This window comes from Colobus angolensis, unplaced genomic scaffold (genome assembly GCF_000951035.1).
Source record: "Colobus angolensis palliatus isolate OR3802 unplaced genomic scaffold, Cang.pa_1.0 Scaffold291, whole genome shotgun sequence".
Lineage (NCBI taxonomy): Eukaryota > Metazoa > Chordata > Mammalia > Primates > Cercopithecidae > Colobus > Colobus angolensis.
The window spans coordinates 138,416-157,473 of record NW_012116166.1 but is presented as its reverse complement, the minus strand read 5'-3'; the positions used below and the strand labels follow the sequence as shown (position 1 = coordinate 157,473).

The following is a 19,058-nucleotide window of genomic DNA, read 5'->3' as shown; positions in this document are numbered from 1 at the left end:
AAGAAGTAAAATGAAAGATAAAGACGTTAATATTCTAAATTAGCACTTTCCAAACTGTGTTCTAAAACTATGTTCTAAAAATTAAACACTCCTAATCCAAGCAGATGATAATGATGTTCTCTAGGCAGCCCCAACAGAGCTGGTGGTGGTTTTGTTGCTTTTAAAATAAACTTGAAAGGCTCATCTTGGGCTGTTCTAAAAGTGCATCTTCATTTGTGCCCTATGAGGTGTTCATGCAAAATGAAGGGAAGTCAAATGCAGATATACCACGGTGCCAGTAGAGAAAAAGTTGTTCCTTCTTCCAAGATTAATGTCAAAAGTAGTACATATTGATTGATTTAGGCCTGTAACTCATAAAAAAACTCTTTTTGGGGGGGAAACATCCTATAAAGGACACCTATCCTACTCATTGTATTCAACATTGTCATAAGGCAAAAAAGCATCAAATAAATAACTACACTTTTCCAGGGATTGATTATTTGCTAACCAATTTTCCCTTCCAATGTGAAGTCTAAAGTTAAAGGAGAAACTGAAAATTAATATTTTTTTGAAAATTAATATTTAGAATTGGAAATCAATATATAATTGACAACAGTTTCTTAGACTGATTGCTGAAAAAGACAATCAAATGACTGAAATAACTGAGGATGGCTGGGATGATTTTAGAAAAAGGGGCTGTGTCCCTTGACATCATAGTTGTACTCACGATTTTACAGTGGTTGTAAAATAAGGCTGGCTGACTGTGCTGTCATCTAGGTATATGGTTGAACACGAGCTGTACCTTTTAGTCAAATGCTTAGTAGGTACCTGAAGGGGAAGGGAAATAGAAGAAAACATCACAGTAAGTTAAACTGATAGAAGTGTATTTTTTCCCATTGATTAAAATGTCAAATGACAAAGTACTAAGGTACTTCTTATACTTCTTATACTTATACTTCGTGAATTGAGTGTGGAATCATGTGCACTCCATGGGAAACCCATTGGAGTCTCTTAAATGCAACAGAGAATGTTTGAAAGGCTGCTCTTAATATGGTACCTATCATCAGACCTGGCAAGCGTCTATTGTGAATTCCCCTTTATAAATAATGAGAAATGTCTAAGATTTCAGTGCTTTTAAAGCAATATAAAGCAGCTGAGATTTTCTATTATTTACTTACTACAATAAGCTGTAATACATTAAATAATATTGGCACAAGAGCATTTTATTGCAATGAATGAAGATTAATGCTACATTACTAAGTTACTAATCCTAAATGTAATCTTCCAGGAGACAGCGGGACAAAATAAGTGTTTTAGATTCAGAAGCTCTGTGTGCCAGGGCTGCTCCATAACCAACAATAGAGAAAGTCATAGCATTCTCAAGTCCTGTCTTCTTACATGGAAGATAAAAAGACTATGACTTTAATATTATCTCACACCCTGAAAACAGATAACAAAGACAACTCTAGGAATTTAACTTTCACTTCATGTTTCAATAAGACTGCCAGGACATCACTCTCATGAATGGATGAACAAATAATACTCTTTCAAAAGTTGATTCATTTTATTCTACAAGTCATTTGACCTGCTCGTACACATTTTCCTGCCACACATTTTCCTGGTGCTCTCTGCCTAGGATTCTTTTTCTTTGTCCCAGCAAGCATGACCCCATTTACCCTCTGAGATTCCTTTGCCAGCAACCACACCACAAAATATTTCCATTTTTGTAAACTAGTCAGTCTAATTCACGACTCGTTACATGATACTAATTCTTAGAGAGTACTCTCCTCATAAGAAAATAGGTCTTTCCAAGGAAGGAAGAGTCCTTTCTTCTCTACCTGAAGATGCTGAGCACAGAATTTTGGACAAGTTTAAAAGTTCAACAAGTGCTTGACAAATTAATTAAATCAGTTCCAATTTGGAAAATAAATCTTACTATATCAAAAACACTAACAGTTTACTATTTATAGGTATTATTTCAGGTAGTCAAAACTAGAAAGGAACAAATTATCTGTATTCAGTCAGCATAAATACCAAGAATGTAAAATTTTGCAAACTTTAACACAAAATGGAAGGTGTTACTTAGTAGTCTTAAGGTTGAATAACGAAGACTAGAAAATCATCATACCTCATAGTTTAGTAAGCCAAAACCCAAACATTACCATCAAAGGTCCAGTATCTGTTGAACTCCTATACTGACATTTTTTTCGTTGTACCTGTTGCCTTTTATTTTAGCCCATTGAAAATTCTGAAGTTTACTTTTGTCTCTCTCCTTTTTGGGAGGACAAATTTTAGGTACGTTTTTAAAGAATTAACCTTTTTTTTCTGAGACAAGGTCTCACTTTGCTGCCCAGGCTGGAGTGCAATGGCACAATCAGAGCTAACAGCAGCCTCAAACTCCTGGGCTCAAGTAATCCTCTGCCTTAGTCTGCTGAGTAGGTAAGACAACAGGCACATGCCACCATGCCTGGCTAATTTGTTTTTTTAATGTTTTTGTAGACATGAAGTCTTGCTATGCTGATCAGGCTAAAAATGAACACATTTTAATTTAATATTTCCAACACTTTGGACATTAATGAAAACAGCTCCATTTATAGTGTGAAGTGATGAAACAATATGACAGGGTATAAAATTTGGATAGGAATACTAAACAAAGGCCTGCCACAGTGGCTCACACCTATAATCCCAGCACTTTGAGAGGCCAAGGCAGGCAGATCCTCGAGGTCAGGAGTCAGAGACTGCCTGGCTAACATGGTGAAACCCTGTCTCTACTAAAATTTAGCCAGGTATGGTGGTGGGCGCCTGTAATCCCAGTTACTCAGGAGACTGAGGTGGGAGAATCACTTGAACCTGGGATGTGGAGGTTGCAGTGAGGTGAGACTGCACCACTGCCCTTCAGCCTGAATGAAAGAGTGAGACCTTGTCTCAGAAATAAAAAGAAAATTAAAAAAGGCCTTGGTAGAAAAGTGTAATAAGTTTATTGTAAATATATATGTTAAATTCTCTGGATTAATATTAATTATACTGAAATTAAATTATAATTTACACTTTAAATATAGGTCATAAATTTGAGTTAAATATAATAGATTGACCATAAATTTATTCCCTCTCCCTCCTGAAATCTCATTAGAATTACTCATAAAAGTTATATGCAGGACCAATAGAGAAGATTGACAGTGATGATTTTTAATAAATGCTGAATTATAAAAAGTAGATAATGGAGTGGTGTCTGGCATGGTAGCACAACTTTGGTGCCTACAAGAAGTGACTGGAACAGAAACAAGCAAGCCAGTTTGTCTTCCAGAACCCAAGGCAGACTTCAACTTGGAGGGAAATGGCACCTTTGAAAGTAGGGTGAAACATAAAACAAAAGCCAGCGAGGTCAGTTGAAAAATCTGTGGTTAGAGCCCCAAGTCCACCTGTCCTTCCATCTTACAAGGAATTTAACTGTGTGTTCTCCGGATATATAAAAGCTGAAATTTCTGGGCTCAGAGATACCATAGCTAAAACCTGAGAGATGGAAAAAACTGTACATCAAGAAGCAGAACTCCACCTCTGCTTCTGGAAAGCAAGTAGCCATGCTTTTATATCCCAGGCAGAAAACTGGGAGATCCTTCTCAGAAGGAACTGATGGTCCCAGAGTAAAGATCCCCAGATAATACACTGAAGTCCCCCAGATGAAATGCTGGCTTCATTTCCAAAATCTCACAGACTCTCCTTAGTGAACAGAAGTCCTGCTTCCAGTGAAAGTCAAGGACCACCATACAAGAGAGATCAAAACAACAGGAAAAAATAATTCATGGGACCAGTAAAAATTCAGAAGCAAAACTTAAAAAAAAATACCCTCAACAAGAGTAACAATAGAAATATTAAAGTATAAAGTAAAAAATATCCAAGAAGTAGAATGAAAAGACAAACTGGAAAGTAGGAGGGAGTGGGGGATTAAAAACCAATGTGGATACACGAGTCTAAGCAGCCCAGCATCTGAATAACAAGAATATCAAAAAAATTAATAGAGAAAATAGAGAAGAAAATAAATTCTCTTGAAGAGACAATCTGAAGACTTAGTAGCCCCAGTAAAGGGAAAAGATCCCCACACTAAGCTGTATTTTAAAATTTCAGAATCCCAGAGAGAAAGAAGGTCCTAAAAAGCTTCTAGAGATATGTAAAACCCAGTTACAAATAATGTATCACACAATGGTAACAGATTAAAAAACAATACTATAATGAGAACAGAATTACAAAATACCCTTAGAACTGTAACATTTAGTTTCAACCTAAAATTTTATTCTGTATCAAGGAGGAAGGGTTTTAAGACTGGCTGGGTCTCTAAACATATTCCCACGTGCCTTTTCCCAGGAAAATGTGCTCTAGTACAACTAGAGAGTATAACAAGGCAGAAGGAAACACAGAATCTAGGACTCGGGGAATCTCTCAGTGGAGGGCAGTTATGTGAGATCTCAGAAGACTTTCAAGAGATACCTTAGAAAAGTAATCATGTAGCATATCTAGGAAAGTCACTCTACATTGAACTAGGATGACAAAAGGCCAAGGAAAGTTGCCCTAAGAGAAATATAAAACAGATGTATTTGAGCTGATGAATATTTTTGATATGCATGTGACAAATGTTACAACACTTGGGGTAAGAATAACTGTTAGAGAACAGGCAAATGAATATAGTCAGACAATTAATTCTATGCTAAAAATTACAGGATGTGAAAGCAGAGAGACCAGCCCAGGACTACTTACTCTTATTACTATGATTACTATAATATTATTATAGAACCCTCATTTATATTCTTGCTGTTGAAATCAACTAAAAACCATGGTTGTGTATGGCTTTTCAATCAAATAAACTAGGATTTAACATAACATTTTAAAAATAGGCAGTAGTACTGGATGTTTAAATTTATATTACATTAACATCCAGCATTTGGCTGGGTAAACTAATGTAGGCGAGGAAAAGGATTATCTGGGAGAAGTGCAGAAGTGCTCAGATGTCAGAACCGTTTAAGTGAATGAAGGATATGTAATGCAGATGCACAGCTGAAACACCATATGACTTAGCAGTAAATAATACTGGCATAAGCAGAATCATGTAAATATTACTGATTTAATAAAAAATGTGCTACAATTGGAAAAAACAGTGGGAAAAAAATAACATCATGGTGTACCCAGAAAGCTGTGCTTTTACCTGCTATACCAGAAAGTCAATAGATAGTGTGGAAAATTAACTTAGCTATTCTAATTTTGTTATTTGATTTATTTTAAGATTAAATAAAGATCTTTATACCACAACCAGATTCTTAAGATTTAACTTGCATGTCACATCCTTTAAAAGGTGGACACACTAAGCTAAAGACTTTTCTGCATAAATCTGATACTTGGAAAGATAGAAGACATTTACAAAGTCCACAAAGAGAGTTCCATGCTAATAGCACTGGGTCCCCATTTTATTTTTAAGGAATCAAGATAGACATTTTACTTCAAGCTATGAATTTCTTAACTTCGTGACTATTTACTTACATGGTTTGTGCGGCTGCTCTTTCTCTTTTCTTGAACTAAGAATAAAAAAAGTTAGTTCTGATATAAATATCACAAAATAAAATAGTTGCTAGCATCTGATTGATTATCCCTACACAAAATGAGACAAAATTCCATTTAAAAATAATTTCCAACTATTTATAATTTAAATTATAGGGCATAATAAATCTCATAAAGTAAAATCTTAAAACTTGGCTTTACTTTTGGTCCTAACAGATATTCTATTACATTCACAACTAGGCATGGTGGCACGCGCCTGTTACTCCAGCTACTTGGGAGGCTGAGGCAGGAGAATTGCTTGAACCAGGAGGCGGAGATTGCAGTGAGTCAAGATTGCACCACTGCACTCCAGCTGCGGGCGACAGAGCAAGACTCCATCTCAGGGAGGGGGGCGAAATATATATATATTATATAATTATATATGTATATATTCTACAGTCAAATGAAATAACCCTCATGTAGAAAAAAATGGGCATAACAAATTAAGCCAGATGAGAAATTTAACTAATAAATACGTTTAACTGTTGCATATATGAGCCACGATTCATTGGTATTTTCTCACTCTGTGTTTACACATAGCTTACTTTAATTACCAGAATCTAAGAGCTAGCGGCTCTAAGAACTAGTTCATGGCCAGGTACAAATCTGTAGATGCACCAGAATCCCTGTAAGCATCTCAAACCACTTATTGGTCATCTACTAATATGTCACTAACAAAAAAAATGTGTCTTTGCACAACTGGAAAGTAACCTATCTTACATTTAAATTTTAAAATGAGTTTGCAAACTTAATTTGACATAGTATCTGCAGCAAAGGAAATCACGTTTTTTTCTAACAAAGGCCAGAATAATAAAAGCTCCAAGAGGGACTTGGGCCATGCTTTGTTTCCTACACTGCCTCCTCCTTTGATGCTGGAAGGCCTTGAAGGCAAACATTCCTACCACTGAAGACTTGAGGGACATGAAATAGCCTTCACTGCTTCCACACACTCTGTGAGAAGCCCATGGCTCTGGAAGAAACTGATAAATACAATTCTGATATAGTTTAGGTATTTTTCCCCCTCCAGATCTCATATGAAAATGCGACCCTCAATGTTGGAGACAGAGCCTCCTGGGAGGTCCTTGGGTAATGGCAGTGGATTCCTTATGAATGGCTTGGTGCCATCCTCACAACAATGAGCAAATTCTCATTCTGGTAATTTACATAAGAGCTAGTTAAGAGTGTGGCACCTTCCCCCTTCCCCTCTCCCTTGCTCCCTCTCTCATGTGAAACCACTTGCTGTCCCTTTGCCTTCCATTATAATTGTAAGCTTGGTGAGGCCCTCAGCAGAAGCAGGTGTTGAAGCCATACTAGTAAAACCTGCAGAAGTAGGAGCCAATTAAACTTTTTAAAAAAATAAATTACCCAGACTCAGGTATGTCTTTACAGCAATGCAAAAATGAACAAACACAAGTCCTGACCAGAAATGACTGACTTAAGGCAGGCAAAATCTACACAAACCATAAAAGCACAATGAGAAACCCATATTTTATTGTGCTGCATTACTTCAAATATTATTATGGAACCATCATTTATATTCTTGCTGTTGAAATCAACTAAAAAACTTGGTTGTGTATGGCTTTTTAATCAAATAAACTAGAATTTAACATAACATTTTAAAAATAAGCAGTAGTACTGGATGTTTAAATTTATATTATATTAACAGGAAAAGTTTAATAGCTTAAAAGTTTTGAGTAGCATAAACTTGGATGTGATAAACTCATATGGTTAAAGCACTATATAAGAGGAGGCTGAAATCACAAATTCATTCCCCATTGATGAATAAATGATTTTTTATTTGTTTAAATAAAAACCAAGCTGAAGCCTAAATTAGATCATTCATCATTAAAATGAACTCTTTGGAGCAAGGGAAAAAGGGCAAAAGACAAAAAATTATGAATATAGATAAATCTATGACTACTCTTAAATCACGACAAATGGTATTGCTAAAAGGTAGCAAAATGTGTGAACAGAGAGTTTACATGTTTTCACTCACACAGTAACAACTAAAGTACATCACACATTAAAACAGGACAATTGAATATATGAAAAGTTGAAAAGTTTTAACTAATATCTGAGTTCCTCTAAATACTTTCTGTAATACATTCATTATGACAGAGAGTTTTCAGTTGTCTTCTTGGTGGAAAAACAATGTCGTCTCACCATATGTTTGATATTTTTGCAGGAAGATTGTGCTTGCCCTTGGATCATCAGAAGGGTTTGGCTCCAAAGCTCTATCTACAGAGAAAAAAAATGTGATAATTTATGTGAACAGAAAAAAATGATTTTTAAAATAGCTACATATTCATTTTAATCACTTTAAATAGTCCTGAAAAAAGTTTCTAGTAATAAATATGAAGGAAATAAAGGCAAAAATATAATAATTCTACTTGGGAATGCAAAATTATAGTCTCTCTGTATATATATGGAATAAAACTGAGCTATGTCAAGGACTTTCAAAGAGACTAAAACTAAATAATCTAATGCAAAAGAGAAGTCATATGACATGCCCTACCCCTGCTGCTGCAAAACTCTGCTCCTTAGTTCAGCTAAAACCAGGTTCTTGTCACATGACCAAGAAAGATTAGGCTCAAGGACACATTGAAGGATGAGTAGAACAGAATTTATTTGGCCAAAAGGAAAAAAAATAATCTCAGAAAAGCGAGAGGGGATCCTTCCAGCGGGCTCCCAACTCACAGACTGAATACCAGGCCACCACACGCAAGCTGAAAAGGCCAGGCTCCTCCCCACTGCACAAGATGCAAACTTCCCGTGACCCCACCCCATTCTGCCAGTGCATAGGCAGGTCACAGATTCTCCAGGGACCCTGCCCCTCATCTGCCTCCTGCATCTACCACTTCTACTTATCAAATAAAAATATAATCACTTGCCTCTCTACTGATATTTGCAGTACATTTTAGGAATAGTCTCAAGCAGTAAGTGATGCTGTGGAAAAATTACTGTCAGAAACTAGTTAAATATATAAAATATGGTAAAATAAAGAGAACTGTTTTTTGGCCAGTATCCCTCAGAAAATAACATGGCTAATTCATTTACTTAGCTGTGATTCATTCAGGGGCAATTCATCAAGGTAGATTTAAGTGGACTGCATGAAAAGTTCAATGCTCTAATCTACAAGGACACTTTCATGTCAGAAAATGATTTTTAACTTTTGCCCTAAATTTCCAAAGCTAAAATCTCACTTCTTTCCAACAGCATGATTCATCAAGAGTACTTTTGAAACAGATCTTACTTAGACCTGCTTCTAAAAAATGTTGGCCCTACATATGTCAAGGTAGGTCTGTTTACAGCCCACCTTGCACCAAAGTGAGATAATTCATTTAAGCAAGACTAAAAATAATAATCTGAATTTTTATTACACAAACTTTGTCATCACATAATACAAGTTGTAATAAAGGAAAACAATACAAACCTATGACACTTCTCAGCACTGTCCATCTCAACCCACTTATCTTAAGCAATCTCGTAAGAAACTAGGTGAAGAGCCACACAGAGTAATAGTTAAGGCAATATTTTCCAAATCACATATTAATAACTGTTCTACTTTTTTAGAAGGGGTTTAGTGGGCAAATTGCAATCCACTCTATCCCTTGCTTTTACAGAATCAAAGTGCACAGTGATATAGTAAAAACTAATCAGTCTATTAGTGAATACTGTCCAACTCATCAATTCACAAATTTATCTACCCAGGATCCTTTTCTTCCCTCCAACTAAAGTGGTTAGAATCTAGTATAAAAGTAATTTGGGAGTTTCTGATTTAGCAGAAATCCGAATCATCCATTTTAATAATACTGCCATCTCACAAGAATATTACATAGCTAAAAAATCTGTTTTTTCTCCATGATTTGAAGTTCATTGGGAGAAAACTATTCTTATGTAAAAAATTTACACAAAAGTCATTTTCAAGCTTTTTCCCACATATTTGAAAATCTGATGATATAATGATGATATAACGTTAGTGGAAAAATAAAAATCGTTTGTGCACAACATGACAGAAAGAAACTTGTATACCTGTCCCTAACCTAAAGCTTCTGAAAGAGTCCATGACTACTTTCTATCAAGAAAGCAAATATATTATCATTTCAGTGTGAAACATAACAAGTAAAGTTTGCAGAATTCATATTATGTTTCAGTACCTGTGTCATAATGTTTAATTTGGAATTTTCCATGGAAGCCCAGGAAAATTATGTACAAGATTCCAAAAGTAGCAGGCTTATGCCCATACACATATACCCCGCACATAAAACCAAGACGTGCTACTGTGTATTTCAATATGAAAATCAAGAAGAAATGAGAACATACAGGAAATAAAATAAGATCACCCAAGTAACAACCCCCATTCCTGGGGTTTTATGCTGGGCATCTGACCAAGGGGTTGGCCAGTCAATCACAGGTCATCTGGGACTTCCCAAGAACTAGAGGAAAAAGGAAGAACTGACTCACAGGACTGGTAGCTGACCAGGACTTGCCAGTGGCTCCACTGCCATCAAGAGAAGGGCATTTTCAGGAGAGATCAACAGAAAAGAGCATAACTGAGAAGGTTCTGAGGATATCATTTGATTCCTTGGTCAAGTAGTGCCTCACTGACTCCTGTTAACTCCCTGGCTATATAAGTTAATTTTTCAATAAACATTTTTAACTATTGTGAGGTGGATTTTCTTCAACTGGCAACTGTAAGAGACCTGGTTAGTCAGCACTATTGATAGTATTGATGGTTACACTAAAGGTAGGAATAGGCAAAAGTCTCTTGCTTACTTCTTTAAGAAATGTCTTATCAAGAACACAAATTTGCAAGAGCCAAGATAATGCCTTGTTTAAAACTCACAACCGTTACTTTTCGTTTTCCTTATGCATGGTAAAAAAAATAGCTCTAAGCAGTACACGCTTTATGTTTTGTTTTCTTACAAATGACCTCGACCCCTTTGGAAAATACTGGCTCATCAAGTGTTGTTCCTATACTTTACTTAGCCAATGCCCTATTGTTGGTGATTTAGGCATTTACAAAGTTTTGTTCTTATGAGGAAAATCTTCATGTATAGTATCTTGTACTTTTCTTAGAGATCCTTAGGAAAGATTTTCAAAAGTGGAATGACTAGAACAAAGGTGACATTGTTTTCATGAATCAATATACAGCGCTAAGTTGCTTTCTAAAGAAGATATGGGCATATTAGGGGATTACAAATCACACCAGTTTTAGCTTCTAGTTCAGCTTCGGATACTTAAAAAAAATTCTTACTGATGTGAAGGAGGAACACTATTGGGGCTCTAGCTTATATTTGTTTATTAGACCATTTTTCCATAGTTAACAATGTTATTTCAACTTTCATGAGTTTCATATTATTTGTACACACTGTATGTACTGAATTCACTAGGAATTTACTAGTGTTTATTTGTATGGGGTTTACAGAAAATATTCATTTTATGTCTATAGCCTACCACAATTTTCTATATAACTTGTCATTTCTGCTGATGGCAAATACCACATATTGCTATTTTATAGAACGGACACTTGAGTCATTAGACAGTAAACTTATACACATACACTGTTATTTCTGCATTCTCCATTAACTCTTTTCCCAATAGCCTAAGAAGACTCTGAGAAATCACACTACTCGTTTTTCATTGTCACAAAAGGTGGCCAACCATTAAATAAAATATTAGACCCCATAAACAGGCACATGTAGAGATTTAGAGACATCCAGAGGATGAAAACACAATAACTACACAACTTACATGTGAATGCCTTCAAAAATTATTTTTGTAACCTCCTAAAATGTTTGAAACTAGGAAAATATTTGTGATCTCATGATTAGGGATTATAACTATCACTGTATTTTAAGACCCAGCATTTTTGTATCATCAATTTAAATTACAATGTAATCTGGCAGCATAATAGAATGATGGGGAAATGTATGACTTAAAAAAGTTATGCTCAGGTCTAAATGTAAACATCCCTCAGAAGAGGGAATCTGTAGACCCACTGACCCTGAATACTGGTTTTTCTCTAAGATTCTATTAATCATAAGATCTATCTCAATTGTAAAGATGTTAAAAATGTAACAAACAATGTATGCAATTAGAATAAGTAAAATGCATTATTAAAGGCCAAAGGTGTTAAAATTATGCAACTGAAAACTGGCAAGAAATAATTTTTCTTGTCAAAATATTAAAGGGAGAGGGCAGTAATTAAGGAATTGATGGACAGAAGGAGAATATTCAGAGAAAGAAGTTAATTTCAACATATTACTTTCATGTATCCAAATTAAATAAAATACATCAACACTTTCTAGCCAACTGCTGGGCATCTGTTTATGTAGAGGCTTACTGCATTTACCGACCTGCTCTATCATCCCTATACTGTACCTGGTATTAGTTTTATGGCCCATAAAAACATTCCAAGACTCTCAATTATGATGCAGTTTGAGATTTTATCTAATGCCAGACTTTTCTCACTTCAGATGCTATCTACCTGATAGCCTTGAGCTAGCCTGCCTGTATCACCTGAGGGCACACGTGGAGCTCCTCTGTGCCCGTCTCAGGCTCATTCATGCCTTGATTCTGCTTTCCCAGGTTGGACAAACCCACCTCCGGCTTCCTAACCACTGCAGTTCCTCCATGTCAGTTCTCAGTCTTGCCATATCTTTTTAACTCCTTGATCTGTTTTAGTGACTGTGACTGAGCTGTGACATTTCATATTAGGTAGTATACTTTCCCCCTTTATGTATTTCTTTATTTTTATTTTTATTTTTCAGAGTCTTGCACTGTCACCCACGCTGGAGTGCAGTGGCGCGATCTCGGCTCACTGCAAGCTCCGCCTCCCGGGTTCAAGTGATTCTCCTGCCTCAGCCTCCCTAGATGCTGGGATTACAGGCGTGAGCCACTGCACCTGGCCTATATATGTCTTAAGAGCACTTAACTCTACTTCTTATGCATTTAAGAACATTTCTGGGCCAGGTGTGGTGACTTATGCCTGTAATCCCAACACTTTGGGAAGTCAATGTGGGAGAATTGCTTTACACCAGGAGTTTGAGACCAGCCAGGACAACACAGTGAGACCCTCATCTCTATAAAACATATTTTGAAAATTAGCCAGGCATAGTGGTACACGCTTATAGTCGTAGCTACTTCAGATGCTTTGAGGTGGGAGAATAGATTGAGCCCAGGAGTTCAAGGCTGCAGTGAGCTACGGTCATGCCGCTGCACTCCAGCTTGTGTGAGAGCAATAATCTGTCTTTAAAAGAAAAAGAACACTTCTGGTTTATAAGTACCTCCTTTTCATTTCTCACCATTGAATGTTACAGTTTTAACTCTAAAGCCTAATTATTTTAATAAACGTTAAGAAGGTAAAATAAAAAGGGTATTCAATTAAATTCATATGAGTCATTCTATCTAGTCTTACGTAGAATTTACATTCTTGGTTTACCAAGTCTTATATATCCAAACCTTGAAAAATCTGATTTGTACTTCTCAAAGGCCTTGTCCTAACATGTAAAACAAGTATAATTCTTATATCAAACAAATTCAAAACTTTATGAGGATCAAATGAAATGCAAGAGCAATCTATATACTAAAAAATGCACAATATATTACAAAGAAAAGCTTTCACGGCTGGGCGCGGTGGCTCAAGCCTGTAATCCCAGCACTTTGGGAGGCCGAGACGGGCGGATCACGAGGTCAGGAGATCGAGACCATCCTGGCTAACACGGTGAAACCCCGTCTCTACTAAAAAAATACAAAAAACTAGCCGGGTGAGGTGGCGGGTGCCTGTAGTCCCAGCTACTCGGGAGGCTGAGGCAGGAGAATGGCGTAAACCTGGGAGGTGGAGCTTGCAGTGAGCTGAGATCCGGCCACTGCACTCCAGCCTGGGTGGCAGAGCGAGACTCCGTCTCAAAAAAAAAAAAAAAGAAAAGCTTTCACAAATTAACTCAAAAGCAAAAATGAATGGTTAGCATTCACTGGAAAACCAATGCCAAAATAACATCTTGAGCAAATATGTACTTTGTCTACCCACTGAAGTTAAGGGAAAAACTGTCACACATCATCATCAAGAATCCCTTCCAGTGTTTTTTTTTTTTTTTTTTTTTAACAATAAGCAAATATATATCTTCCCTGCCTGCTTTTATGTATATTACTGTACATTCTCCTCCTTGCTTTTTGTTTGTTTGTCTTGTTTGAGATGGAGTCTCGCTCTGTCACCCAGGCTGGAGTACAGTGGCGCAATCTCAGCTCACTGCACGCTCTACCTATTGGGTTCACACCATTCTCCTGCCCCAGCCTACCAAGTAGCTGGCATTACAGTTGCCTGCCACCACGTCCAGCTAATTTTTTGTATTTTTAGTAAAGATGGCGTTTCACTGTGTTAGCCAGGATGGTCTTGATATCCCAACCTCGTGATCCACCCACCTTGGCCTCCCAAAGTGTGAGATTACAGGCATGAGCCACCGCACCCAGTCCCTCCTGACTTTTTTTACATAATATAACCTGGAAATCACTCCATAGCAGTAAAGAGAGATTTCTTTCTTTTTTACAGCTCCATAGTTCTCCTCTGCATGGTTTTATCAGTTTATTTTACCAGTCCCTTTCTAGACATTTGAGTTATTTCCAATATTTTGCTATTGAAAACAATAGAACAAAAATTTTGTGTTTATGTTATTTTATATTCATGGGTACACCTTCAGGAAAAATTATTCACAGTAGAATTTCTGGATTTAAATGTGTTTACAGGGGATCCATTCCAAAATGGTAGAATAAGAACAGCTCTGGGCTGCAGCTCCCAGTGTGATCGATGCAGAAGATGGGTGATTTCTGCATTTCCAACTGAGGTACCTGGTTCATCTCACTGGGACTGGTTGGACAGTGGGTGCAGCCCACGGAAGGAGAGCCGAAGCCGGTGAGGGGTATCGCCTCACCGGGGAAGCTCAAGGGGCCGGGGGCTTTCCCTTTCCTAGCCAAGGGAAGCCATGACAGACTGTACCTGGAAAAATGGGACACTTTTGCCCAAATACTGTGCTTTTCCCAAGTTCTTAGCAACTGGCAGACAAGGAGATGCTCTCCCATGCCTGGCGTAGTGGGTCCCACACCCATGGAGCCTTGCTCACTGCTAGCACAGCAGTCTGAGATCAAATGGTGAGGCAGCAGTGTGGCTAGGGGAGGGGCATCTGCCATTGAGAAGCTTGAGTACGTAAACAAGTGACCAGGAAGCTCGAATTGGGCAGAGCCCACCGCAGCTCAGCAAGGCCTACTACCTCTATAGACTCCATCTCTGTGGGCAGGGCATAGCTGAAGAAAAGGCAGCAGACAGATTCTGCAGGCTTAAATGTCCCTATTTGACAGTTCTGAATACAGCAGTTGTTCTCCCAGTACGGCGTTTGTGCTCTGAGAATGGGCAGACTGCTTCCTCAAGTGGGTCCATGACCCCTGTGTAGCCTAACTTGGAGACCCCTCCTGGTAGGGGCTGACCGACACCTCATACAGCTGGATGCCCCTCTGAGATGAAGCTTCCAGAGGAAAGATTAGGCAGTAATATTTGCTGCTCTGCAATATTTGCTGTTCTGCAGCCTCTGCTGGTGATACCGAGGCAAACAGGGTCTAGAGTGGACCTCCAGCAAACTCCAACAGATCTGAAGCTAAGGGAACTGTCTATTACAAGGAAAACTAACACAGAGAAAGGAATAGCACCAATATAAACAAAAAGGATATCTACATCAAAACCCTACCTGTAGGTCACCAGCATCAAACATCAAAGGAAGATAAAACCACAAAGATGGGGAGAAACCAGAACAGAAAAGCTGAAAATTCTAAAAACCAGAGTGCCTCTTATCTTCCAAAGGATTGCTGCTCCTTGCCAGCAATGGAACAAAGCTGGATGGAGAATGACTTTGATTAGTTGACAGAAGTAGACTTCAGAAGGTCGGTAATAACAAACTTCTCTGAGCTAAAGGAGCATGTTCAAACCCATTGCAAGGAAGATGAAAAGCTTGCAAAAAGGTTAGACAAATGGATAACTAGAATAAACAGTGTAGAGAAGACCTTAAATGACCTGATGGAGCTGAAAAGCATGGCACAAGCACTTCATAACACATGCACATGCTTCAACAGCCAATTCGATCAAGAGGACAGAAGGGTATCGGTGACTGAAGATCAAATTAATGAAATAAAGAGAGAAGACAAAGTTAGAGAAAAAGAGTAAAAAGAAATGAACAAAGCCTTCAAGAAATATGGGACTATGTGAAAAGACCAAATCTGTGTTTGATAGGTGTACCTGAAAGGATGGAGAGTATGAAACCAACTTGGAAAACACTCTTCAGCATATCATCCAGGAGAACTTCCCCAACCTGGCAAGGCAGGCCAACATTCAAATTCAAGAAATACTGAGAACACCACAAAGATACTCCTCCAGAAGAGCAATCCCAAGATACATAATTATCAGATTCACGAAAGTTGAAATGAAGGAAAAAATGTTAAGGGCAGCCAGAGAGAAAGATCAGGTTACCCACAAAGGGAACCCATCAGACTAACAGTGGATCTCTGTCGGCAGAAACTCTACAAGTCAGAAGAGAGTGGGGGCCAATATTCAACATTTGTGAAAAGAATTTTCAACCCAGAATTTCATATCCAGTCAAACTAAGTTTCATAAGTGAAGGAGAAATAACATCCTTTACAGACAAGCAGATGCTGAGAGATTTTGTCACCACTGGGCCTGCCTTACAAGAGCTCCTGAAGGAAGCACTAAACATGGAAAGAATCATCTGGTACCGCCTATGGAAAAAACATGCCAAATTATAAAGACCATTGAAGAAACTGCATCAACTAATGGGCAAAATAGACCAGCTAACATCATAATGACAGGAACAAATTCACATGTAACAATATTAACCTTAAATGTAAATAGGCTAAATGCCCCAATTAAAAGACACACACTGTCAAAATTGGATAAAAAGTCAAGACCCATCAGTGTGCTGTATTCAGGAGACCCATCTCACATGCAGAGACACACAAAGGCTCAAAATAAAGGGATGGAGAAAGATCTACCAAACAAATGAAAAGCAAAAAAAGCAGGGGTTGCAATCCTAGTCTCTGATAAAATAGACTTTAAACCAACAAAGATCAAAAGAGACAAACAAGGCCATTACATAACGTTAAAGGGATCAATTCAACAAGAAGAGCTAACTATCCTATATATGCATCCAATACAGGAGCACCCAGATTCATAAAGCAAGTCCTTAGAGACCCACAAAGAGACTTAGACTCCCACACAATAATAATGGGAGACTTTAACAGACCACTGTCAATATAAGACAGATCAACAAGATAGAAGGTTAACAAGGATATCCAGGTCTTGAACTCAGCTCTGCATCAAGCAGACCTAATAGACATCTACAGAACTTTCCACCCCAAATCAACAGAACATACATCTTTCTCAGCACCACATGGCACTTATTCTAAAATTGACCCCATAATTGGAAGTAAAGCATTCCTCAGCAAATGTAAAAGAACAGAAATCACAACAAACTGTCTCTCACACCACAGTTCAATCAAATTAGAACTCAGGATTGAGAAACTCAATCAAAACCATACAACTACATGGAAACTGAACAAACTGCTCCTGAATGACTACTGAGTAAATAATGAAATGAAGGCAGAAATAAAGATGTTCTTTGAAACCAATGAGAACAAAGACACAATGTGCCAGAATATCTGGGACACACTTAAAGCAGTGTAGACAGGGAAATTTATAGCACAAAATGCCCACAAGAGAAAGCAGGAAAGATCTAAAATTGACACCCTAACATCAAGAACTAGAGAAGCAAGAGCAAACAAATTCAAAAGCTAGCAGAAGGCAAGAAATAACTAAGATCAAAGGAGAACTGAAAGAGATAGAGACAAAAAACCCTTCAAAAAATCAATGAATCCAGGAGTTGGTTTTTGAAAAGATCAACAAAATTGATAGACCACTAGCAAGACTAATAAAGAAGAAAAGAGAGAAGAATCACAGATGCAATAAAAAATGATAAAGGGGATATCACCATTGATCCCACGGAAATACAAACTACCATCAGAGAATACTATAAACACCTCTACACAAATAAACTAGAAAATCTAGAAGAAATGGGTAAATTCCTGGACACATACACCTTCCCAAGACAAAACCAGGAAGAAATTGAATCCCTGAATAGACCAATAACAGGCTCTGAAATTGAGGCAATAATTAATTGTGTACCAACAAAAAAAACTCCAGGACCATACGGATTCACAGCCGAATTCTACCAGAGGTACAAAGAGGAGGTAGTACCATTCCTCTGAAACTACTCTAATCAATAGAAAAGGAGGGAGTCCTCTGTAACTCATTTTATGAGGCCAGCATCATCCTGATACCAAAGCCTGGCAGAGACACAACAGAAAAAGAATTTCAGACCAATATCCCTGATGAAAATGGATGCAAAAATCCTCAATAAAATACTGGCAAACCAAATCCAGCAGCACATCAAAAAGCTTATCCACCACAATCAAGTTGGCTTCATCCCTGGGATACAAGTCTGGTTCAACATATGCAAATCAATAAATATAATCCATCACATAAGCAGAACCAATGACAAAAACCACATGATTATCTCAGTAGATCCAGAAAAGGCCTTTGACAAAATTCAACAGCCCTTCGTGCTAAAAACTCTCAGTAAACTAGGTATTGATGGAATGTACTGCAAAATAATAAAAGTTATTTATGACAAACCCACAGCCAATATCATACTGAATGGGCAAAAACTGGAAGCATGTGAAGAATCTCTTCAAGGAGAACTACAATCCACTGCTTACTGAAATAAAAGAGGACACAAACAAATGGAAGAATATTGGGGGAACCTACCCCAAATATTTTAACATAGGTCCTTTCTATTTTCCATAAGTGTCGGCCAGCTGAGAAATAAAGAGAGACAGTAGAAAGAGAGGAATTTTATAGCTGGGCTGCCAGGGGTGACATCATATATCAGTAGGACCATCATGCCCACCTGAGTCTCAGACCAGCAAGCTTTTATTAAGGATTTCAAAAGAGGAGGGGTGTAAGAACAGGGAGTAGGTACAAAGATCACAAGCTTCAAAGGGCAAAAAGCAGAACCACTGATAAGGATCCGACAAAGATCACATGCATCTGAGAAAACAGGACAAAGAGCAAAAGCAGAACCACTGATAAGGATCTATGTTCAGCACTGCACATATTATCTTGATAAACATCTTAAACACCAGAGAACAGGGTTCAAGAGCAGAGAACTGGTCTGATCACAAATTTACCAGGGCAGAGTTTTCCCAACCCTAGTAAGCCTTAGGGTTTTCCCAACCCTAGTAAGCCTGAGGGTTCTGCAGGAGACCAGGATGTATCTCAGTCCTTATCTCAACTGCACAAGACAGACATTCCCAGAGCAGCCATTTATAGACCTCCCCCCAGGAACACATTCCTTTCCCAGGGTATTAATATTAATATT

General features: G+C 37.8%; 1 protein-coding gene across 1 annotated transcript in view; it reads right to left on the bottom strand.

The window, feature by feature from the left end:
* The window catches only part of LOC105516822 (cyclin-Y-like protein 2), a 64,292-nt gene that overhangs the window by 20,889 nt on the left and 24,345 nt on the right, over positions 1–19,058 (bottom strand). The window contains exons 2-3 of the mRNA XM_011949157.1: positions 7,726–7,800; positions 707–807 (exon numbers count right to left, since the gene is read on the bottom strand). Coding sequence (XP_011804547.1) covers positions 707–807; positions 7,726–7,800 — 176 coding nt within the window. The remainder of the gene's footprint in view (positions 1–706; positions 808–7,725; positions 7,801–19,058) is intronic.